We start from the raw sequence: 24,503 nt of genomic DNA on the forward strand, positions 1-24,503 counted from the left end.
TTCATTAATCTGTCTCTTTGGAGTCGGAAGCTCCTTGGGACTTGGGTTGATTAGCTGGGGAGTGAAGGAGATGGAGTTGGGGCCCTTGGGGAAAGAACGAGAGACGAAGCGATTAGCGAGGTTGGGGCCCTTGGGGCGCTTACCGGAGAACGAAGCGATTAGCATTTTTTTTCAGGTAAAATAACGAAGCGATTAGCAATCTGGTTTTTCTAGGGGTGATTAGCAATCTGGTGCGTGTGTGCGTCAAGGGAGGTGTCTCTCTCCGAGTGGGTTGGGCCTGCTGAATCACTTTCTTCTTATTAACCAGTGCACACATACCGTACGTAAGAAACATGCCAGGGACGGGCCCTAGGCGGCCGCACTAACTGCCTATGCCCAGGGCCGGCCCTGAGGACAGGAGTAGCAACAGATGTTGCTAAGATGACGATTTCAGACATATTGATGTATGACCTTATAAGATTTTTGTGAATAATTAATAAAATGACTGCATGCATCTTCAGATGCAGAAGTCAGGGTCATCCTCCTTTTCTAATAAAAAACTATTACTTGTATCGATCTATTGTGATTCGTAGAGGTAGACCAGGAGATGTCTACATCGTGTTGGTGTTTTGACTCTATTGGAAGTGAAAACGTGACTTCATGAGACGTTGATGTAAACTCTGATGGGGAAAAGGGGAATTTCGTGTGGGAGCTAGCTAGCTTGAAAGATCCATCACAGCCACATTTGGACAGGCGGTGCCTGCCTACCTTGATTCGCGGGAGATTGCATTGCAGCTAGCTAGCAAATTAATCAAGCTCTGGCAAAGAAGACGATTCCACCAGCATTGGACAGGAGTACTAAGAGCCCCGTCCCCTTGAAGAGAAGAGTATATATATCTGTGAGTACAATGTTACTTCACAGAGATTGATTTTCATGACTTTTGATTCGCTAGTTACATCACACATGGTAAGAAAAAATAAGGAAATGGTAAAAAATAAAAAGATGAAAACTGGGGCATTCCGAGAATTGAACTCGGGACCTCTCGCACCCTAAGCGAGAATCATACCACTAGACCAAATGCCCTTTGTTTGCTATATTTTTCTATACATATGAAGAACAACGCAGCAGAGATTGACCTTTTAAAAGAACAATATGCCTTATAGTTTGGAACAGAGGGAATGGATAGTGGTTATATTCACAAACTATATATGATTAATGATTTGGCACTAGACATCAGTAATATCGCTATCTGGCCATTCTGAGTTGCTGCTGGCCAGATAGATTACATACTGCCACACGGTCAATCGTTTTTTTTTACGGGGACACACGGTCGATCGTTGATGTGCTTATGAAGATCGTGTCGTCGTTTCTTATCAGACCGATGTTTAACTCTGTTGTAAGTGAAAGTGTGGTCGATGAGACGGTGATAAGGTATGCATAGACGATGCCATGATGGGAAAAAAGGCTCTTGAAAGGGGGAATTTTGTGTGGGAGCTTAGCTATTTTGAGAGACCGATCCCGGTCACATGTGTATGTGGGTACATGTGGTGTACACGTTGCTCTCACGCAAGCGTCGCTACTGCAAAAGGAAGCTGTAGGTTGCAGCTGGTAAACTAAGCTCTAACTAGTAATATATCTCTGAATGCAATGGAGTAAGTAAATAGCGAAAAACTATCACAATTAAAGTTAGGATTCTATAAAAAGCTAGGTTACAAAAATGTACAACTTAGAGTCTTTCTTTTTGCCAAAAAGAAAACTATTAGCTATATGAAAGAAACTGTGCTACATGTAGTGTCGCGGGCCTACTTGGATAGAAGGAACGGAAGTGATCTCAGGTACTAGTTGCGGGAGATCATAGGGCACGGTCGGTAGCTACGCCGACCTATCGCTGGAAAGAGAGGTTGGGATGGGGCACCAGGGCATAGGATCAAGGAAAATAGGTTGAATAGATTTATACTTGCTTTCCTCCACGTCCAGGGGAGCTATATATATGTAGCACAATACAGCTTTGCAGCTAAGCCAACAAGGTAAAAGACCTTCTACGGGACAAAAATCTTCCTATCTTCAATCTTACTACCTTATTTAGACTAACTGAACTTGAACACATCCCTAGCCATCTGGTTAGGACTTGGCTTGCGCCTCCTGTAAGTCGCCCCCCACATGACATATCCCCCTGCATTGTGAAACAGCTCATCCTCGAGCTGGAAAGTCGGGTAGCGTTCTTTGAAAGTTGTGACATCTTTGCATGAGGCCGCTGATGCCGATTGGCCTTCCCACCAAATCGGGATCGGCTGCATTCCCTTGGCAAGGTGGGCTCGCAACGCCTTGTGAGGAGTCGGATGTGCATGTTCTTGGAAAATTGCTGGAAGTCCTGGAGGCGTCTCCGGAGGTACTTCTTTAGGAGACCCACATAGAAGACATTGTGAATGCGAGCACGAGGTAGCAGTTCCAAACGGTAATACTCGTCCCATGGCAGCCATTGAAGATTGGCGAGGACGGTCATCGGTGAGTCAGCATGGGTACATGGATATTACATGATTAACGGCTTCAGATTGTCTGTCAGATTGTAGATGAAAGGCAGGCCTCATATGCAGACGAGTGCGTCAAGGCGTGAAAAAAGCCATCTGAAGGCCAAAAGTGAACACGGCATCGCAGCCAGAGGCGATGGAGGCAGGAACCCATGGAGGCGGACAATGTTGGAGAAGAATGCCTTTGCCACTGTCTCAGCCGTGTAGGGGTGCCCCAAATGAGTATATTTGGAGAAACGGTCCACGTCGTGAGTGTGACACACTTGCCATCAACTTTGGGAAGCCCTTCTATAAAGTCAATGGCGATATCTTCCCAAATACGGGAGGGAACAACCAGTAGTAGAAGCAAGCCGGCTGGGTGGAGTTGTTTCATCTTGTTGCGCTGGCACACCATGCAGCCACACTCGAGCTTGAGGCAGGTGGAAGTCGCAGCAGAGACGATGAAGCGACTTCTTGATGCCTTCATGGTAGTCATCATGGGCTGCTAGCACGTCAAATGTGATGGTGCTATCAATGAGAGCCGATGGATCACCAAGCTCGCCAGCCTCTCGTTGCTCGCGGAAGGCAACCAAGGTCGGGTCAGTGTGAGCGGCCTGACGACAGGCATTAGTGACCTGTATAACATGTACTCCCTCCGTTCCTAAATATTTATATCTTTTTAGAAATTTTAAATGAATTATCACATATAAATATATATATATACATATTTTAAAATGTAGATTCACTCATTTTATTGTGTATGTAATCATTTGTTGAAATTTCTAGAAAGACAAATATTTAAAAACGGAGGGAGTAGATCAGAAACTACACTTCGGCATTAGTCAGTAATAACACTGCTGGTCATTCTTGATTGGCCCGGACGGATTCATCACTACCAAACGACGTGCTTATGAAGATGCCACACAACGTGCTTTATGAAGATGGTGTGTGAATTGATGAGATGATGATGAGCTACGACCATGTGACACATGTGGTAAACAATCCCGAACAAGAAAAAATGATGATGAGGTATCTGCGATCGAGGAGAAAAGCGGAAAAGGGCTCTTGAAAGGTGGAATTTTGTGTGCAGTCACATACGTATGCTGATCGGTATGTGTGGTGTGCAAGTTGCTCTCAAGCAAGAGTCACACTGTGATCGATCGATGGTCCGATTATCTTTATCGTACGTGCACTCATCAAAGTGAATACATGTTCTCGCAAAAGAAAAATGAATACTTCTTTTCTGCCAAGAATCACGGTTTCTTTCTTGTCATGACAAGAATCACAATTGGTATTGCCTCGCTGTCCGTCCGCTTGTACCCCCACACATGTACATGCCCAAGTTGGAAAAGGAATTTGATTTTCATGGCGTCTAAGCAGAATTATTATTATTTTCAACAACAAAAACAGCGAAAAAACAATTATGGGGCTTTCTGAGAATTGAACTAGGGACCCCTCGCACCCTAAGCAAGAATAATACCACTAGACCAAATGCCCTTTGTTCCATACATGTTCTACAAATTCATCAAAGATAGGAGTGTTTGACTTTTTACAAGAATAATACTAGTATAACTTATAGTTTGGAATTGAAGGAGTATGTAGTCTCCGTAGACCGTAGCCTATAACAAACCTAAGGAAGTGCATCTGCAGTGTAGATAAGAACTAATAGTTGTGATTGTAACAATCTCTTGTTCGGCAGGTTTGCACTTCTATATACATAAATGTATGATCCATCGATCAGCAAGTTTGCATTTCTATGTACATAAATATACGATCACTATTGGGAGGTTCTTCTTCCTGCGATCGACCGACATCATCCTTGATGCTCTTATCATGCAAGCAATCTGTCTCTACCTTAACTCTCAGTAAATTCATCCCCTTCATACACAATGGTCATCCACTTCCATTGAGATTGGTAACATGGCACATACAACTATGTACCACTTGTTCCATACACTGTAGGGGGGGCTAAACTAAGAGCATCTCCAGCCGCGCCCCCAACAGGCCCCCCAGGGCGACTTTTTTCACGCCGACGCCGGAAAAAAAAATCTAGTCGCACCCCCAAGACATTGAAATCCGCCGGCTCGGCCCGTTTTTGGACCCGGTGATCTCAGGCCGAACCCAGCGCAACTGGGGGAACTTCGCGGCTCCGGCAGAAGGGAAAAGAGCATCTGGGCCACCACTGTCAGGCGAAAACGCATCTTTGCACGTCCAGATTCGCCCTCCCCCGCGCACGCGCCCTCCCGCCGCCTTGCCGATCCTGGCCCGGACCACCCCACCCCCCCCCACCACCACTGCTAGATAGGCCATTCCCCTGCTGGAAAAGAAAGAGGGTTCCGCCGCGGCATCCCCCACCCCCCCCCCCCCCCCCGCGCGCGCGTGTTCCTGGGCGAGCTTTCCGGCCGCGCAGGGCGGGATACCGCCGGCCGCATGCCTACCTGGATGGTCTTTCTCAATATGCGTCAGGAGATCCAAGACCCACTAGTGCATCAAAAACTGCAGCAGGATCTGGTGGAGCACCTATGGAGGCTCAAGGGCAACGCCTAGCTCGACGTGTGATGAAATATGAGTTTTTATTTGTTGAACTATATAATTTGTATTGAACTATTTGTTGTTGAACTATTTGATTTCTATTGATTTTCTGTGATGAACTATGTGATAAAAAAAAATATTTTATGTTGAATTTGCACGAAGCACGGTGAATATGGGCCGGCATTAGTCAATTTGCACTGATAGCGGGCCAATTTTGCGCCAAAAGTGGGCAAATTTGCGCCAAAAGTGGGCCGAAATCGGCGCCTGGGGGCGGCGGCTAGGAACCCAATCACCCCCACGCCAATTTTAGCACCGGCTCGCCCCTAGGCGGCGATATTTCAAACCCCCTGAAGAAACGAAAGGCTGGAGATGCTCTAAGCATTCCCACACCTAATGCGCAATGTCCGTTGGTGGTGGCCTATTTTGCTTCCACGAAGACAAGGAAATCGGATGGGTTTCAAGAGCACCGAGTAGAATTGACATCATTTTTGTGTTTGTCGGTGATTATTATAAGTGATGTTATTTCATTGACAAATACTCCCTGCATTTCAAAATATAGTGCGCTCGCGTTTCCCGAGGTCAAACTTTGACCATAAATTTAACGAACGAGACCGATTGCAGCGGGAAAAAAGGTTACATAATTAAAAACTTCTTTCGAATACGAATTCACTAATATAACTTTTGCTCCTGCCGCAATCGGTCTTGATAGTTAAATTTACGGTCAAAGTTGAAGCACGAGGATAGAGGAAGCACTGCATTGTGGAATGGAGGGAGTACAAAGCAAGCACATGTTATGAACTTATTATTGAACCCAACTTGCGAGACACATCTTCCCTACGGTTCAATTTCTACACTAGAAGTTTCTAAAGATTTATACCTAGCTAATAATACACTGGAAACCACTATTAAGATATTAATACACTTTAGAGATTTCTACGATATTATTCAACGATACTAAAATACATGGTACACATGTACATACAAACAAAATATATGTGCATAGAATAATATATATTTTAATATTTTTAGCAATATAGCACATTAGAAATGTATAGCAAGAACAGGCTATAACTCATATTTAGCAATATATTTATGTGATTAACTACACCATCTAGCTAACAGAAAATTATACTACTAAACAACATATTTGCTTGTCCATTGTACAAGTAAATTTAAAAATATAAAAGTTTGGTATAAAACATGGACAAGCCGGCCAAGTAAACAGGGCCGGCCCTGGTGTAGGGTCGGAGGGGCGACGGCCTTCGGCCGAGGTCAAGGGGGGGGGGCATGATTTGCTATGTATGTGTAATATAGCCCAGCAAACATATTGGGCAGGGGAAAAAATTAAAGGAGGAAAGCAGGCACGAACGGGTGTAGATGGGCTAGGCCCAATTGCTGTTAGCGATATGTGAAGCATCGTCACTCGTTATATCTGATCATTCGCATGTTCGTTTTGTCTTCGACTCTTCATCAATCGCGACTGGAATTCTTGTTCGTTGACACATTATCGCCGATGTGGGCAACAACCTGGTGTTGCGCCGCCGCCTACCGGCGACCCGGAATCCTCGATACCACGAGTCGCAACCATGAGTTGATCTAGTTTTTCATAAGTATGTATTCATCCAACCAGTCTTTCGCTTCTCTTTTACCGTATATTTGTAGGACTGTCTCGATTTTGAGATTAAGACTTATACCCCTCCAGGAAAATTGTAGTCACTGTTAAGTGCATTCAGACGGTCGTAAAAGATTTCAACTTAGATCTTGAGGATAAAAGTGGCCACTAATCTATGTTTCGGGTCTATATATGATATCAAGTAATATAGTGAATACTCTCTTCAACAATTTTCACAATTAATGAAATTTAACTCACATTCCTCATTATCTACATGGCTTGGAACATGGGTCTAATCCTTCATCAAAAAGCAAAAAAAAACTTATAGAAAAGAACATACATGAAGTTGGCACTGGATGTGTTGATGTCGGCTGAGGTAAGCATTGTTGCCTTATGTGTTTTTTTCCTGTTATAAGCAGCATGTGCATCTTTTATATAGCTACATATTGAAAGAAAAAATGCCGTCTATGTAAATGTCCGAAGAAGTTTATATTAAGGGGCCCCGGCTTCTAGGTTCGCCCTCAGCCACCAACTTCTCATGACCGGCCCTGCAAGTAAACTATAATTCTAGCCAGTCAACCATCTCTCGCTCGACCAAATCATGACACTAAGGAGTCGACATGCAAGCTGGAAATAATTGATTAGTACAGTATGTAATAATCACTATGTTGTTGTTTAATAGGTCCAAAAGATTACTGAAAATATCAATCGGAACAAGTCTAGAAGAAAAAATGCGGTGGGATAGAAAACCGTGGGAGGGATGACATGCCATCATCAAAATGTAAGAAAATTCCATAATGATATGTTACAGTTTTTTAAAACAGTAGTAGGGTCCCCAGAGACCCATAACTCCATTAGATAATCATCAAGGTACATATTACACCAGGACCCAAGGAAAATAGAAAAGGACAATAAGATCCTGTTTTTTGCAAAGAGCACCCCTACATTGAAAAAGGAATGCAATCGGGTATGAGTGTGGCTCCTACCAGAACCAAGCTCGCCGGCGCCGGGGACAGCACCACTTGGCCCGACAAGACCTCCATGGCACCATGCCATGGAATCAATCCAGAAGCAGAACTGCCTCCCCTATGGAAACATGCCCGGGAGGAATAGCTTGGGCCGCCATTAGGCCAGAAGATAGGATGGGCCGTCGGAGAAGACCGACAGGTCACAATGGCTGCCATAGCTCCTCTATAACCACCATCTTTGATGTTCACGGTCCTATCTATAGCTTCCAGCTCATTGCAAATCCTCTGCTACACCTTCATCATCATGATGGATCTGACAGCTGAGGTCAAGCTGGAGGCCCTACTTCTGATCAGGGCAAGACAGCATTCTCATCGGAAGCTCGGATCCGATGAGAAAACACAATAGGCAGTCGAGCCATGTTGCGATTTCCTGCCAAATCCTCTTACATCACCTTGGCGGCGAGAAAGAGAGGATGGAAACCACCATGGTGGATCATCTCGGTGGAACTGCATGCTTATTTATGGAGTTCGCACAAGATCCTTCACCTCCTGTTTTGTCTCCACCATGAAGGAAGAATAAAAACAACACCGCCGACCATTGCAAGCTGCACAGAATGACATAACGCCAGTCGCCATCATGGCAAATCCAGGCCACAACCTCGAACCTAGCCTACTATATACAAGGAGGGCCAAACTTCTCTCCCTCCCACGCTTTGGTCGGCGAGGCCACCGGAGGAGGAAGGGAGAGGAGCCGAGAGAGAGAGAGAGGGAGATTCTACTATTTAGGAATAGAGGATATGTTTATTCAAATGAAAATAAGCATACACCCACACAATCATGTTTAACAATATATTTATCCACTTTTTCTATCGTGTAGATCTGTATCGGTTTCCATTCGCCATGTCCATGGTTGTCTACCCATATGAAAATGGAATATATAAATATTTTCCCTGAATCGATTCTCAGCTTTTTTGCAATTTAAGATTGTACATTAAGATCAAAAGGAATAATGATAGAAAACACACTCTCTCTCTTCTCTCTCTCTCTCTCTCTCACAAAAGTACAACCGCCTGTCACAATAAATAAGCAACAAGGTTTAGATGAGGCGAGAGGAGAAAAAAATCCCGCCACAGGGCGACGTGGATTTTTTGGTCCGCCTACTTGAGACGGTGAGACCGGAAAGTGAGGTCAAAGATTATAGCCCTGATTACATCATTTGGGGAGTGATGTACATCCCTAAAAGGCTCCCCATTTGTGAGCATCCCATATTTTCCAGAGCATAAGCAAAAGAGTAAAGGGCCAGGCCCATGGAGGCAAACCCGGGTGGCATGGCGAGCTCCACAACTCAACTAGTGGCGTGAAACATGTCTGTAGGCGCAGTCCAAATGGAGGTGGCTGTGGGGTAGAGGAAGAGCAGATGAGCACTTCCCCGCAAAATAAAAGAGAGCAGATGAGCACAATCTTGGGGAGCTACATTACATAGTGGACATGACGATGACTCAATGATGGTCTTGCGGTGTAAATTTTCCAGAATGCTTAATCTGTCCAAGTAAAACAACCACCCAAACACATGAACCCTACTAGGGACCTTTGAGTCCCAAATGTGAGTGAGGTAAGATCAGACAACTGAGAAGCAAACACATCATAGGCTCCTTTGGTGGAGAAAGTTGTGTCATTGAGCAGGGATCTGTCGTCTGGAACTACAGTGAGGTGCACATCCCGCAACAAAAGTCTCAAAGAAGGTAGTTCATTGGAAGTGGTTAAGGTTAGCCAACTATGCGAGTCTGAATCAATCCCATCCATAAAAAATTTCCTGACCAGAGCATTTCGCTTTGTGCGGTGTGAAAAGAGGGCTGGGAAAGTGGTGGAGAGAGGCTCATGAAGTAACCATCGACCTAGCCAGAAAAAAATTAGAGGAGCCATTGCCAATATTAACCTAAGAGATCTCTCTGAGTGTATGTAAATGCTTGAAATAGGCTTTGCCAATGAAGGAGTCATTTTTACCTAGACCTATATGCAAGGACTGGTTGAGAATTCGGTCCTTCCAAGGCAAAAGTGAAGAGTGTAGGAATTTGTATTCAAATTTCAACAAAAGGCAAAAAAATTGTGCTAGTAAGTTTTTAACGCCTAAACCACCTGCTTGTTTGACATACATACACGGTCCCACGCAACCAGACACTTTGCCCCAAAGAAGGAGTTGTCGTTTGACCAGGAAAAAAAACTTCTATGCTTATCAATTTCTTCGAGGACGCTTTTTGGGAGTGAGAAGCACATAATAAAATAAGTGGGCAGGCTATCCAGGACTGCTGACAGTAAGATGAGGTTTCCCCATGGGCGAGAAAAGGTGCACACCATGCAGCTAGGTAAATATCACAACGGGCGATAACAAGTTGAAACGCAAGGGGGGTAGTTTGTGTGGAGAGAGTGGAAGGCCAGTGAATGACTGACTTTTTCAATCCTTTCGACCTTGGTTCCGTAGGAGCGAATCAGAAAGGTTGGGGATTTCGACAATTCTGGGGTGATTGAACTATTTCTTATTTTTATGAGAAGGTGGCCGCCGAGGTGGCAAGTGTATTAGCCATTGAAGCGGCCAATTCTGGTGCAATATTTAGAGGAGTGAAGGTTTGTTTTCGAGAAGTTTACTGAAAGGCCGGTCATTTGAGATTTATGGTTGCAGATTCCTCAGCCTTAAGGATAATTAAGTATAAAACACCGCAATCATAATAAAAATTACATCGAGGTCCACAGACAACCAAGCGACCATTGTCGCCATAAGAGCAAGCCGCCGACGCGCCGCTGTCGCCGCTCCCATATCGGAGCCGGCCTAACCTTGTCGATGACTGCCGGAAAGTCTTCTTACACGTGCCCCTAAGGACCAGCGTTCAGGAGCTACAGTTGTCACCATTGAATTCTTGAATCGACCTGAAGAACTTGACAGCAAATCTTGTCGTTGCGTACACACGACGAGAAACCCTAACCTCGCCGCTCCGAGGAGCTGGCAGGAACCCACGCCGGAGCTCCGTCTAATCCGTCCTGATGAACGAATTTGAGGAGGATCGAAGTCCGAAAAACTGACGCAAAGAAGAAGCGTCGTCATCCATCCAAGTGCCACCCTTGCAAGAAAGTTTTGTTCACAAGCGCTCACGATCATTCTTTGAAGCACATCAGCAACTATTGTGAATAGAAATAAAGAGAGCGGATCCCCGTGTCGTAATCTGTTCCTACACTGCATCGACGGACCTGTCACGAGACGATATTTTCTCGTAGATTTAGGTAGATACATCGGTCTCAATTCGACATTGACCATGCTCATCTGTTCTACCCACATCAGCTTTATAATCTACCACTAGTCAATAATTGTAAACTTTTTGTAAATTGAGATTTTATTTACACTTATTAAAGATGCTTGAGATGAAAGGGAATACTGTTGGATAAGCATATTCTTTTCCCTCTCTCTCTATCTCTGCATTCTTTTGCGTGGGGTGGGGTGCATTTTGCTAGGCGTCCCCAGCAGTAAACGGGACAGGAAGCACGACCGCCGGCCACCCACAAGCCCCACCCAAATCCGAAGAACACGTTCCCACTCACACTGTAGAGCTGCCGCCGCCGCCGCCGCTCGCCGAAGAATCGTCTCCTCGCCGTCGATCGCTCCGGGTAATCGCACGTTTCCCTCGAGTAAGCCGCCGCCGCCGGCCGCGAATCCGCGTGCTTTCCTCCTGCCTTTTTTTAGCGCCTCCAATTTTTGTGTGGCGTCCTCGTCGCTGCCCGCCCCCCTTCCCTTCTCTCCTAACAAAAAGTTTGTGTTTTTTTTCTTAGATTCCGCTCCGGATTTCGCCTCCCCGCCCCTTCCGCTGCTCTCCGCCGGCGCCGGCGACCGACATACCGACCGTGATGAGCTCGTGAGGTCCGTCCGTCGCCAATCCCCGCCTTTCTCTTGCTTCCCGATGCAGAAACCGTTCGCGGGGTGCTTCTTGCTGCTGCTGCCCGTCGATTGGGCGCTGCGATTAGGAGGAGCGAGGTCGGATTTGGTAGGAATCTGTGCTTGCTCGTGTAGATTCCCGCGTGATTGCGACCGGGCAGGTCGCCGCTCGTTCATATTCTCGTGTGATTAGAGCTCTGCGCGCCGATTAGTCGGAGATTCAGTGACGGCCGCTTCGATCCTGCTACAGCTTAAGCGCAAGCTGTTCTGAATTTTCACGGACGTCATGCTAAGATCAGTGCTTACGAATTACGATGGCGCTAATGTAAACATTGTTGCTTTCTTAACCAAAATCTTTGCTTGCTTAATGGCTGCCTGGTTCATTGCTTGGTAGAGCTTATGATGCCATTACATAGAGAGGCCAGGGTGCTCCAAGTTAGCCTGGCAGTTCCATTTGGGTTCATGTACTACTCCCTCTGTCCCATAATGTAAGACATTTTTTTATGCTAGTGTAGTGTCAAAAAACGTCTTACATTATGAGACGGAGGGAGTACTAGTTTAGTACAAGATGTGGTTTTGCTATATCATTTGTACTACATATAAGGCTTGCTTAATGACTGATTAGGCAGTTTCGGTGGTTGGCGCACATGTGTTGCACTAAATCTGCTACTGTCATTGCAGGATCGCCGAGAAATGTCATGCCATGTGCACTCGAAGTAACTGACAAAAGGCCGAAGAACACGTCGCGTATGCGGTGTAACGGACTGGTTGGGAACGACAACTTCTTTCCAGAGGTTTATAACATTCTACCGCACAAATGTGTTCCATTCTTCACCAGAAAGATTACCGATCTGCTCGTGGGATTTAATGAATTGCCACTTTTATCTTCCCATCGATCAGGACCATCTAATTCACAGACCGGTTTACGGCTTCCCTGATAACAGGTAATTATTTGTCACCAAACCCTTCTAATAACAACCAACTTCAGTGGGATGTACTGAAGTAGTGATCTAGTAAATCTTATATTAGTTTACAGAGGGAGTACTTGACTAAGCTTGCTATCTGATTTACTGCTGAGTACATGTATTTAGTGAAACAAGAGGTTCATGCATGAAATGAACTAGTCTAAAACTAATTCTATGAACTTGAAAAGCTACAGCTTTTACAGGGTTATAAAAATGAAGAAAAAGGAGAAGCAATAGGAAAGACCACTAATATATCTTACTGTTAGGAAATGCAATAATAAAATTTAAGAAACGCATATACGTAACCATTTTGGGACAGTTGGTGTTCATATCTGTTTGACTGTTTTTGGGGACTGCCCCACTTTGCTACTGAATATGAAAGGCTGGCAAATAAGGGTTTGTGATCAACTTATGTTCCACTTGTATCATAGGGTCGCCATTGATGAATCTAGGAAACTTAGGTTGGGAGTACATAACTGGTTGATGAATGTGTAAGGCGTGTATATCTATATTTGTAGTCAGTGATAGGTAAACTTTTATGAATAATGTGCCTCTTAATTTCACTTAAAAACGTGCCAATATCGATTCAATAATTTGTAATATTGGTACGGTGGTCTGTACAGTATGGACCTTGAGTGCAGGTATAAATGTATAACTGTTGACTAATTGTGAGTAATCCGCTGCATGTCAAGTATATTCGCTGTGTCATATAGGCAGGGGCAAACCCAGGTTGGCCCCTGTATTCAGGTCTGAACTCTCAATTTACCTGTTTTCCCTTTGTTTTATAAGAGATACTTAGTGGTATTTTGGGTCTAAGCACCGGGTTAAATCCCAGGCTGCCTAGATGATTTTTTGTGTGTGAAAATAGTGGTCATGAAGCCTTTTCTTTTGCTGGGGCCATTTGTGAAAATGTGAGATGACTAGAAAATGGTTGTACGCGAACAAATTATCACTGAAACAACCATTTTATTGTCTTTTTATGCATTTTGTTATTCTTCTCTGTTAGTTTGTTAACATTTTGCGCTTGCCAGCTTACAGTGACCTATGTGTACCTTTCTCGTATGCATGACACAATCACCATGTCCAAACACTTCATAGTTTCTATCCTCAATATCCTTTTTCTTTTTTACTTTTCAGGGCAGTCACTGTGGTCCTCTCACCTGTTATTCAGTTTTTCGGGAAGCTACTTGTTTACTGTCTTTTTGTGGTGTGGCAGGGACAGTCCATTTACGGTGCTTTCTCTTGGGCACAGTTCAGATTGGAAATTGGCGCCGTTTTCATCTAGCAGACAGGAGGTCAACAGGGCAAGATATTTGACATTAGGAACTGCTGCTACAGAGGGCTTTGAGTTACTATTCCCACAGCCAACAATAGTATACTGGCTAGATCTGCCGAATGAAAAGAACATGCATGATCAGGACATTTCTTCTAAACCACATCCCAATGGAGGAAGCACTGTAGGACAACATCGGCATAGGAAAAAGATTAAGAAGTCATTGACAGCTTGCCCTCCCTGCCACGCGGTTGCAAGTACCTCTTCTGGGCCTGATACTGCTCCTCTGGGATCTGATTCTGATATTTTGCATGACGATGACAAGCCTCCTAAAAGGAGTTCTAAGAAGAAAGTAAACAAGTGGAAACAGTGCAGGCGAGCAACCGGTGAAAAGCTTAATTTGTTGCCAGAACTCCCCTGTGAAGAGCATATTGATACCGCTTCTCCTGTTGAGGTATTTCTGCCTGATTTACTAGCTGGTAAATTGTCAGATGCCTCGTCATCTGCCTGCTCATTGGTTAAAGATGCCCATTTGGGCAAAGATAATGGTGAGAGCAACAATGAATATGTGGAACACGGAAGTGATGGGAAGGATGGCTCTGGATATGCAGGGTCATCTAATATATATGTAGGCAAAAGAGTTAGCTGCAAAGGTGCTCCTTACCTGAATGATGGGCCAAATACTGCGGATTCTTCAGAATTTGGTGAACCTTCTGTCACTGAACATGCGAGAGAAGAAAGCAATAGCTGCCAGAAGTCATTGTGTGCCTGTGTTTGTAACTCCAGTGATGCAACAACAGCTTCATTCTTTACGGGTTGGAACAGTGAAAACTGTGGGGATTGCAGTATTGATTTTGAGGGAAATACACGAGATGGTTTGCAACATGGCGCTTCTACTTGTCTGGATAGTGTAAATAAGGTATGCCATTTGACAGATGTCCATTTAAGTGGCGCTCATGCTGAAGATGTTACTGATACTAGTAGTCATTCTGAAAGAGTTCAGTGCAGCAGTGAAGCCTGTAGCAGCAAGACGTTTCTTCCAGTTAGTCCGGGGAGGAGCGGCAGGAAATCAAGAAACAAATCTAGCTGTACTAATGTGACTGCGACTAATAGGGTAGTAGGTTCTAATAGGCACAAGCATAGTGGAAAAGACAGTCCAGTTTCTGTGTGGCAGAAAGTAGAAAAAACTGACAAGGAAAACTCATCTGGAGCAGGACATGTGGTTGTTTCAGCAGTTGAGGATAAAAGTGCACTAGAAGATGATAGCAAGGGTGTGCAGCACGATCCAAATAGGCCAATGGATAAACATCGCTGTAGAAAAAACTGCAAACAGCACAAGAAGCAAACCTTGTCTCTGTATGAACAAACAAGTTTGTCTTGTAAAAAGGGTAGCTGTCCGTCGCCGAGGAACTACTACGCTCCTAAGAATGGTAGCCCCAAGACGCCCAAGAACCACTCGCAACAGACTGAAGGATTGTTGATGTTACAGCCAGTATGTGCCAGGGACATCAGTGATACATCAATCATAACTGGTACTGAAAAAGCAACAGTAGCATCTTACAACTTGGGTTCTCATTTGGTGCCACAAGTTACATCCAATGAACCATGCACATTGGTCATTCAAGACGATAGTCACTCTCTTTGCCTTGAAAATAAGGCCATATCAACAGATTTGGACTGCAGGAACTTGTGCGTCGGTCCTTGCGCCGCAGAAATGGAAGAAACTCAATGTGTGAAGTCATATTCTTCTGCTGGGCACATGTCACATAAATGGGTTCCTATTGGAAAGAAAGATATAACACATTTGGATGTTCCAGAGGCTTCTGTTGTTGAAGCATCAGTTCCAGCTAATGATGTTTCTCTTTTTGCTAATATAGAAGTGCAGAGAAATGTTTCAGATGCTCCTGCATCAACTAAATGTGAAGGCAGCAAAGTTGCTACTGAGTTGACTGCTAAACCGAAGCCATCTGGACAGCTTGATTCGAAATGCCAAGGACATACTGACAATGGAACTGTTTTCAGCTTGATAAGAGAGGCAGTGAGTGATGCTCATACCGCCCAACAGAGAGCGGAAGATATTCAACTTCACATTGGCAGGCCTCTTGCTGATTTTGAACAATTTATTTATTCTGCTTCTCCAGTTCTGCACTGTAGCTCTTGCCCTACTGGCTGCAACTCTTCTTCACAGGAATGGATTAGAGATGGCTTGTGCTGTCATCAGACTGCAGATATCTCTCTAAGTAGCATTTGGCAGTGGTATGAAGAACCTGGCTGCTATGGCTTGGAAGTGAAGGCACAGGATCTCCGTAGATCGAAAGGCTTATGGAATAGTCGTTATCAGTTTAATGCCTACTTTGTGCCATACCTATCTGCGGTTCAATTGTTTAGGCAACCTAAGAGAACCGTTGATAAGGATGAAGCCGATATGGGTGCAAGATCTAAAACATCTCCATGTATGAGCTCTCTCCCAATATTAGCGAAGCTTCTACCTCAAGAGTCTAATAAAAGAAATAGCTCGCCGGCTTTCCGTGATAAAGATGATCAGCAGTTGGAGGCTACAGAGCTCATATTTGAATTCTTTGAATCTGAACAACCATTTTGGCGGCGACAGTTATTTGACAGGTGAGTGCGAGTCTCTGCCTTCATGAACAAAGGCGTCCAGGATTCTGGCTCTTATTTGTTAGCCTTTTTTATGCTCTTATTTTAGTATAAATCTTCATGGTGTACAGTGAAACTCTAGGAAAGGTACTTTTTTTCTGAGATGATTTTATTGAAATCTCATTGCAATTTTACTAGGGTAAAGGAGTTGATTGGTGGTGCAAAACAATCAAATTGCCAAATATCAGGAGACCCAAAGAATCTGGAGCTCAACCTGCATGATCTTCATCCCGCCTCTTGGTCCGTTCTATGCTCTAGTAGTATCTGACCCGTCATCAGCGGCATATTCTTGCATATAGATATGTGAAACTATTTTTTGGACGAGCTTGTTTTCAGATAACATGTTACTCTGGATTTCAGGTACTGTGTCGCGTGGTATCCCATATACCGTATACCTGATGGGAAATTCCAGGCTGCTTTCCTGACGTACCATTCTCTTGGACACTGGGTTCATCGAGGAAACTCAGCAGATCAAGCTGGCCATTGTAATGCTGTTTTGCCAGTCATGGGTTTGCAATCTTACAACGACAAGGTAATATGGCTGCTTTTCTCCTGACATGTACATACAGGTTAACCGAAGATTGTTTAAGTTGGTTTTAAGACCCCAGGCATTGAAAGACATGTTAGTTCTGATGCAAAATTGCAGACGGTGACATGGATATTGCTGAACAAACTCTGAAATGGTTTCATGCTTCTTATTTGTCAGCCCTTCGTTTGGCTAAAGAGGGATCCTCGTTGATCCTATCATCAACAGATCCCAATTTAATGTCTTGTAGTTTCGTTCCAAGTCATGGCCAGAAAAGTTCTGTCGCGAATGAAACGTTGAGCTGTGGCAAAGGCTTGTTTTGGTCCCAAGTTAATTTGCAGTGTGTCTAGTATGTGGTCAAGTGTATGTATGGTTTCAGTCGAATATGGTCGTGTAAACAAACAGAGTGGCTAGTGTGCTTGCTGGCTTATTTTTGCTTTCGAAACGGCAAATACATGTTTTGCTCATGCGACCATTCTTTGCATCTTGCATTGCAGGGGGAGTGGTGGTTTCAGACGAGCAGATCCGGTTCGGAAGACTCAGAGTCCTCGTCAAGTGAACCATCTCAGGTTCTTGAAGAAAGGTTGTCGACGCTGAACCAAGCCGCGGCGGCCATGGCCAGGGCGGACGTGTGGAAGAAGGACCAGGCCCACAGGAACAGGCACCCGGACTATGAGTTCTTCCTGTCCCGACAGCAACGGTAGACGACCCCAAGCTTTTTGCACACACCATGTTTCAGAACACTGACGGGGGCCACTTCCCCTGTAACCAGAACCATGCGGACTGAGCGGCGCCGTCCGCCTGTGTTACCCCTGTATATATTTGAGATAGAGGTACATGTGGAGGTGCTGCTCAATTGAAAGTGAAACCAGACCAGAAAATGTTTAGCTCACTGCTTACTTACTAGTTGGGGTTGATATCATAGGTGCAACCCCTTTTTAAATCTAATTAGCTTGCTCACCCATGTGGTGTGTGTACATATATGCCTGTAACTCAACTCAGCACTGTATCTATCTAACTCTGTAGCTGCATAATATAGATCTGATCACCAACAATGCAGGAAATCATCGTCATTCAGTGAGAATGAGAAGGGATCACTCATGTCTGCAACTGCAATGCAACCCAACACTGGCTGCGTGTAACTCTTATCTTAGCTTATGGGATACTGTAACTAGATCTGGCCAGCAACAAGGCAGGCAGGGAACCAACAGGCAGAAACTCTCTCTTTTATTTATGCTATGACTATGATAAGATCACAGAGCATTGTTCCCTGAGAGTGGGAACAGTGGCAGAGCGCTGTGTGAAGATCACATACAGCACGTACTAGTGGAAAGAAGATGCATGACAGAAGAAGATGATTTCTCCGGGTCAAAGTGTTGTGTCTAGGCCTCTAGGGGCACTTGAGCTTGCCGTTGTGCGGGTTGGTCATGCGGTCGTAGCAGGGGCAGATGTGGCGGGTGTCCTGGCCGGTGCCCGGCGGCACGCAGTTGCAGCGCTGGCAGCAGACGTTGCACTTGTCGTTGCACATCTCGTTCCTCCAGTTGTTGGCGCACCGCCCCAGGCACACCTTGGGGCAGTCTGCGAGCGAGATCCCAGGAAGGCAAGAAAACCAACCGCGTCAGTGTACATTGAGCACAGAGAGCTTTGAGCCGGTGTGCGTTCGTTAGGGCGTACGTACCTAGCCTGGGAGGCTGCTGCTGCTGCTGGAGAAGGGACCTGGCGGTGCTGGCTCGCATGCCGCCGTGGGTCACCTGCAGCACAAGAAAAAGGGCTCAGATCTGAGGGTGAAAACAAAAGGGTGTGCATTTGCATCTGCGTGCGTGTTTGATTGTGCGGTTTGCTTGCCGGTGGATCGGAAGCGCCGGCGGCAGGCTGATGGTGGGCGGCGACAGCGAGGAGGAGCATCAGCAGAAGCAGAGGAGGGAGAAGCTGCTTGCCCGGCGCCATGGGTGCTAGCTCGAGCTCGCGCTCCGAAAGTGGTGGGAGTATGTGTGTTGCAAGTGGCAGGCAGGGGTTTGTGAGGGTTCTACCTCGACATAGGCGAGAGAGAGAGAGAAAGATCGATGGCAGGAGGAGGGGTTGTCGCTTAGTATGTAATAACACCGGCCGGCAGCAGCGCAGTGCGGCGTGGTGGTGGCAGAGGTAGCAGCTACCACGGTGACCATGCCTCTGCGCTCATTGATTACACCACTGACCAGCCAGCCCAGCCCGGCCAGCGTCGGCACTCACTCACCACCGTCCATCCCATCCCTCTCTCTTTTCATTTTTAACAAGCAAGCATGCATGAAAAACGCAACAAGGTACCACGCGCACAGTTTTGCTTCGCTTCTCTCCCGCGTGATGATGGCGGGTGAAACGAGACGAGCGGCACATCACTGTATCTGTATTATTACCACCACCCAGCAGCACACACAAATATTATTACCACCACCCAGCAGCACACAAGGTACAAAGGACGGACGGTCACTTTTGGTCGGTCCCACACACACAGAGGCAAGCACCATACGCGTCGTGTACGTACATCCCAACAGCACTCAGGTTCTCATCAGCTCGCCGCACAACTCCCGGCCACGGATACATACATATCCAGGGCTCACCACATTATTATTCCAGTCCAGTCAAACAGGGACAAGTTCTAACAACCAATTCCACAGATTAAAAACGGGGCAAATCCAACAATGACACTGCTACACACAAAGTGTCACGAATCTCACCAAAGTTCCAACGCTACACGACCCGTCCATCAAGTTCTACTTATTAATAATCATAACCAAGCAAAGCAAAAGCGAATTAATTCATCCAGAGTTCCGAACGAGCTGACGGCCTAGGCCTCGTCGGCGTAGGCGGGCTCGAGGATGGCGGCCTCGGCCTCCTGCACCTCCTTCTCCGACTTGCGCCCCTTCTTGGACTTGTAGTAGACGCTCATGAAGGTGCCCACGGCGCCGTACTTGTGCCGGCAGTGCTCGTAGTGCGACGCGTCGAACATGCGCCAGAAGTCCTTCTCGTTCAGCTCCGTCACCGCGTACTGCGGCTGGTAGCTGTGGTTCTCGATCAGCCACTGCTCCAGCCGCTTCACCGACTCCGCCCCGTCGAACTCCTCCCCCCGGAAGATGCACGCCGGCGTGTAGTACACCCCCACGTCCGTGAACATCTGCGCGTAGCTCGTGTCCCCCTGCCGCTGCTGGTGCTCGAACCCCGGCTCCGGGTAGATCATCGTCTTCACCGGCAGCTTGAACAGCCGGTGAGGGCACAGCCACAGCGGGTACACCTGTTATGTCATAAGCATTATCATGAGAATGAGACACACCAAACAGAACGTTCTTCGGTTAGTTTCAGAGTAACCAACAACATTCGTTCGTTCTTTCTTTCTTTCAGACTAATATTAGCAGCAATATTAACTATGTACCTACTAATATCAGCCACCTATTAGTTACTACCATATCAACATTCAGTGAATCGTAAGCAGCAAAATTAGGTGCCTACTGTGTCAATATTCAGTGAGCATTCAGAGTAAGCAACAAAAGGGGAATATGAATTCCTAGCTAAAAGACTTGATGCAAGCATAACTGCATGAATGTTACGCAGAAGAGGAACATTTTTACCTCCATCTCGTGGTGGACGAACTCGAGGGCGTCTCCAACCTTGTACAGGGGCACCAGCATGTCCTGGATGACATGGTTGTCATGGTAGTAGTTCCTGATGGCGTCGCCCTGGGTGGCCTTGAGCAGGGACACCTTGGGGGGCATCAGCCAGCCGAAGAGGAACCTGAACCAGAACTGGTCGCCGAAGGGCAGGATGAGCTTCCCCTCCCAGTAGAGGCACCGGGTGTGCCTGTGGTAGTACTCCCTCGTCGGGATGTACTCCACGAACTCGCCCCTCTTCAGCGCCGTCTGCGCGTGCTGGTAGAACCATGGCTTGAACCACCACCCCACGCTGTTGATCTTGTTGCCCTTCTTCTTGGCCTCCTCCTTGGACGCGTACACGCCGGTCATCATCACGCCCTCCGTCGCGCTGTACACCATCCCCTCCACGAAGTCGGGGACCTTTGCAGGGTCGCCGTCCCTCGGCGCGACGGCGTCGGCGTACGCCTGCGCCACCTCCTTCAGAGGGCCCTTCACAGGGGTGTAGGTGAGCCTCATGTACTCCTTGATGGGGATGAGCTTGATCTCGGCTGAGACAAGGAACCCGAGAGTTCCCTGCGACCAGGGCACGCCGTAGAAGAGGTCGGAGTACTCGTTGTCCTTGGTGGCTCGGACGACCCGGCCGTCGGCCAGGACGATCTCCAGCGCGACCACCGTGTCGGAGAAGAGCCCGTAGATGTGAGAGCTCCCCTCGATGCCGTAGCCGTTGATGAGGCCGCCGACGGTGAGGTCGTCGAGCTCCGCCACCACGGCGAGGGAGAGGTTCATGGGGCAGGTGGCCCTGGATATCTGGCCCATGTTGACGAGCGGCTCGACCTTGGCGACCATCCTCTCGGCGTCGATCTCGAGGATGTTCCTGAAGGCGGAGAGGTCGACCTCGAAGTGCCTGACGCGCTTGTAGTCCACGTTGCGCATGCCGACGGCGATCCACGGCTTCCTGGCCGTGCAGACGAGGCCGTCCTTCTTGGGGTTGCGCTGCTTGAGCCGCTTGACGACCTTCTGCACGTTGTCCTCGTGCTCCTTCTGCCGCTTCTTCTCGGACTTCATGGCGGACCACATGTCGCCCAGGTAGATGTTGAAGTAGATGAGCGCCGAGGCCGGAAGCACCACGAAGATGACGAGGATCCATCGGAACTGCACCAGGTAGTCCACCAGAACCTTCTTCCTCTTTGGTCGCACCAGCGGCGTCTGCAGGTCCGCCATGGCTGGAGGCTGACTTCTGAAATGAAAAGGGTAGAAAGAGATGTTAGCCGAGCCATGATTGATGATATAACAGTAACAGGAAGGTATATCAGGGAGAAAGAATATACACAGTAAAGGTGATAAATAACAAAAGCAGCAGTACTAGTATATTCTCATGACTGCCAGGCACAACCATCCCAGTTCCATTTTACCACGTACAGTTTAAAAGCGAAGCATATCAGGAAGAAGTTATGCACAGGCGAGGCTGAAAAGAAGAACAGAACAGTAGCATTGTCATGGCCCCCAAAGACATACAAGTATTGACCAAGGGCTGTATCAGTAAGACTCTTTATCCATCCCAATTCCATTTTGAATTTTTAATTGTCATATAATGTTATGAAACTAACTGAAAATGGTGCGGCAACATGGATGAGCATATCCTATTATACAAACAGATGCAGAGGCCGAGGGGTCCTCCTCCATTTCCAAAAAAAAAAAAAATCCTATTATACAAACAGATGCTATCACGAGCAGGGCAATGCAGCTGCCAGGCCATTGGGCATCATCACATCAGTAATGTTAGCTGAAGCATGATGGTATATATAAGAGTAACAGGGAAGCATATACTAGCTAGGGTTAAACTGTAAACAGCAAAGGCAAAACATAACAAAAGCAGGCAAAACATAACAAAAGCAGAGTAGCCCCTTTCTCATGGCTTGGTTGCCAAGATGCATCCATCTGTATCCTATTTGTAATCGCCACATGATGTTAGGTGAAAATGATGCAGTGACATCTAACACGGAGCATATTCTTTGCACAAAGTGGATCAACATGTTAAGAGGGTGACAGGCACTATCATTCACAGGCAGAGCAACCTAGTAGCTGCCAAGGAACTGGACATGACATGAGTAATTCCATGAGGACTACATGCACAACCATAAGTAATTCCCTAACACACCTCCTGTCATTCATTCAGAGTTCCACGAAAAGTAAAAAAATGCTGGGTTGTCACTGCTGCACCATCTTGGATTCCTAGCACGGATACTATCTGACATTGAGAATTTGACATGCGAGAACGCCCTGTCTAACTTGCGCTGCACCATTTTATCTTCAGGGAAACATGACAGTAGTTTAGGCAGATTTGTGCAGCTGCGAGGCACATGCAAGAAACGTACTCCTACTATATATGGCACTGCAAGAACTTATACGGACGGATCTAGATCCGCGGGAAACTCATGCCAAAATTAGCAATCCTATGGCAGGTAATAACATGGTAGGAAGGGGCGAACGTTGACCGAAGATTTTCCCAAGAGCTGTATTCACGAAAAAAGAAAAAGGAAAAGAAAAGAATCCAACTGCCTGCCTGCCTGCCTGCCTAAAGTGGCACGACCTAGAATCCCGGTGCAGGAGGGACAGATCTGCCTGTATTCCGGCTGAGGATTTGACACCAGGGTGAAGAAAGAGTCTAATCGTCTCAACAAGAACAAGAACAAGAACCTAGATAGAATCCTGCTCCTGCCCAGGAGTTGGTGGATCCGGCGGAGGAAAGCTTGGCCGAAACGCACGCAGGAACGCGGGGTGCGGCTTTGCCCGGCGGAGCAGGCGGCGAGAAGGAAAAGGAAGAGAAACAGCAAAAGAATCAGGCTTTGTGGGTGTGTGCGCGCGGGCGGGAGTGGCGGATCCGCCCACGAACAGCTTGCGACAATCAATCGATCAATCGAAGCGGAGCTGCTTACCAGGAGGGAAGGAGGAGGAGGAGGTGAGGAGAGCAGAGCAGATCCCCCGCTCCAAGGGTAAGGCGCTCGGCTGGGCAGTAATAGTATTTGGAGCGTGGGTTTGGGGGAGATGAGGTTTTGGGGTTGGTGGGGGGGTGCGCATTTACTCCCGTGCCCCTCACTCCATTTGGCGTCTTCTATTCTACTGCTAGTAGAACAAGCAACGCCTGACGAAACTGCCCTTACTAGAGCCGGAGGGAAGCGTACGGACATTTCTGGATGAACCTAGCCGGAACACCGGATCCATACTCCTACTCATCTCCCGTCTCTCTGTATGCGGCGGCAGCGCGGGCGGAGAGACGACGGAACTGTAAAAAGAAAAAGGACGGCAGCACTAATTTCCGGCGGCATTCACGCAGCGCAAGCTAGGCAAGGAAGAAAAATTGCACAAGGAACACAAGAGAGTAGCACTGGTAGCCAGGAGATCAAGTGCAGTGCATAACTGAAGACGAAGAGTAAGAAGTTGAAACCAACCTGGCTGGGTCCGGTCCGGGGCGGAGGCAAGCGTGGAGCGAGCTGCGAATGCTGGGGCTTTTAAACGGGCGGGCTACAGGGCTACAGAAGACCAACAGATCGGAATCGGAATCAGATCATGGGGCCGCATGTGGATGTGGGTACACACATGCATGCAGATGCCATCTCGATCCATCCGTCCGTCCTGCACCACCCTGCTCAATTATTGCTCCTCCTACGCTACTAAAAATAAAATAAGGCGTTTGAATTTGAACTGGGCCCAATCTCGCTGTCCTTCTTCTGTTAGACTTAGTACATATTCCATTTCTTTTTCAGTTGGGGATATGTTGTCATCACGGCGCCATTTCTGATATGATGGATTCGCACGCCGGCGAGTCGGACTTAATCGGCCCATCCTTTTTGCAAAAGACACCACTACTCGAAGCTGTTGGAAACACGTACTACTCTCTCCGTTTTGAATTATTTGTCTTGGATTTGCCTACATACGGATG

At 46.8% G+C, this 24,503-nt stretch overlaps 3 protein-coding genes and 1 non-coding gene across 11 annotated transcripts; 1 reads left to right on the top strand and 3 right to left on the bottom strand.

The window, feature by feature from the left end:
- Positions 1-991: 991 nt before the first annotated feature.
- TRNAP-AGG (transfer RNA proline (anticodon AGG)) lies at positions 992-1,063 on the bottom strand. Its single transcript has one exon. It is a non-coding gene; the product is annotated as a tRNA-Pro (tRNA).
- Positions 1,064-11,068: 10,005 nt separating this feature from the next.
- Positions 11,069-18,037, top strand: LOC125522813 (uncharacterized). 7 transcript variants are annotated; one of them, XM_048687845.2, is made up of 8 exons: positions 11,069-11,274; positions 11,416-11,503; positions 12,200-12,312; positions 12,419-12,462; positions 13,700-16,378; positions 16,553-16,654; positions 16,775-16,946; positions 17,438-18,037. In XM_048687845.2, exons 3-8 carry the CDS (start codon positions 12,217-12,219, stop codon positions 17,642-17,644), a joined length of 3,300 nt encoding a protein of 1,099 aa, XP_048543802.2. In that variant the 5' UTR covers positions 11,069-11,274; positions 11,416-11,503; positions 12,200-12,216; the 3' UTR covers positions 17,645-18,037. The 7 variants fall into 7 exon arrangements, 6 of the variants coding, with proteins under 6 accessions (XP_048543802.2, XP_087390636.1, XP_048543801.2 ...); XM_048687844.2 differs by having other exon boundaries at positions 11,073-11,253; XM_087534510.1 differs by having other exon boundaries at positions 12,200-12,462; positions 13,621-16,378.
- Positions 18,038-18,145: 108 nt separating this feature from the next.
- On the bottom strand, positions 18,146-19,130 carry LOC125522816 (cypmaclein). Its single transcript, XM_048687851.2, has 3 exons — positions 18,786-19,130; positions 18,619-18,691; positions 18,146-18,518 (listed from the first exon to the last, which is right to left on the bottom strand). The coding sequence occupies exons 1-3, from the start codon at positions 18,885-18,887 to the stop codon at positions 18,331-18,333; spliced, it is 363 nt and encodes a 120-aa protein (XP_048543808.2). The 5' UTR covers positions 18,888-19,130; the 3' UTR covers positions 18,146-18,330.
- A 395-nt stretch (positions 19,131-19,525) lies between these two features.
- Positions 19,526-24,151, bottom strand: DWF1 (cell elongation protein / DWARF1 / DIMINUTO (DIM)). 2 transcript variants are annotated; one of them, XM_048687850.2, is made up of 3 exons: positions 24,013-24,151; positions 20,543-21,800; positions 19,526-20,208 (listed from the first exon to the last, which is right to left on the bottom strand). In XM_048687850.2, the coding sequence occupies exons 2-3, from the start codon at positions 21,782-21,784 to the stop codon at positions 19,765-19,767; spliced, it is 1,686 nt and encodes a 561-aa protein (XP_048543807.2). In that variant the 5' UTR covers positions 21,785-21,800; positions 24,013-24,151; the 3' UTR covers positions 19,526-19,764. The 2 variants fall into 2 exon arrangements, with proteins under 2 accessions (XP_048543807.2, XP_048543806.2); XM_048687849.2 differs by lacking the exon at positions 24,013-24,151 and adding an exon at positions 23,500-23,653.
- Between the last annotated feature and the right edge of the window lie 352 nt (positions 24,152-24,503).

This window comes from Triticum urartu, chromosome 7A (genome assembly GCF_056163025.1).
Source record: "Triticum urartu cultivar PI428250 chromosome 7A, HENAU_Tu73, whole genome shotgun sequence".
NCBI lineage: Eukaryota > Viridiplantae > Streptophyta > Magnoliopsida > Poales > Poaceae > Triticum > Triticum urartu.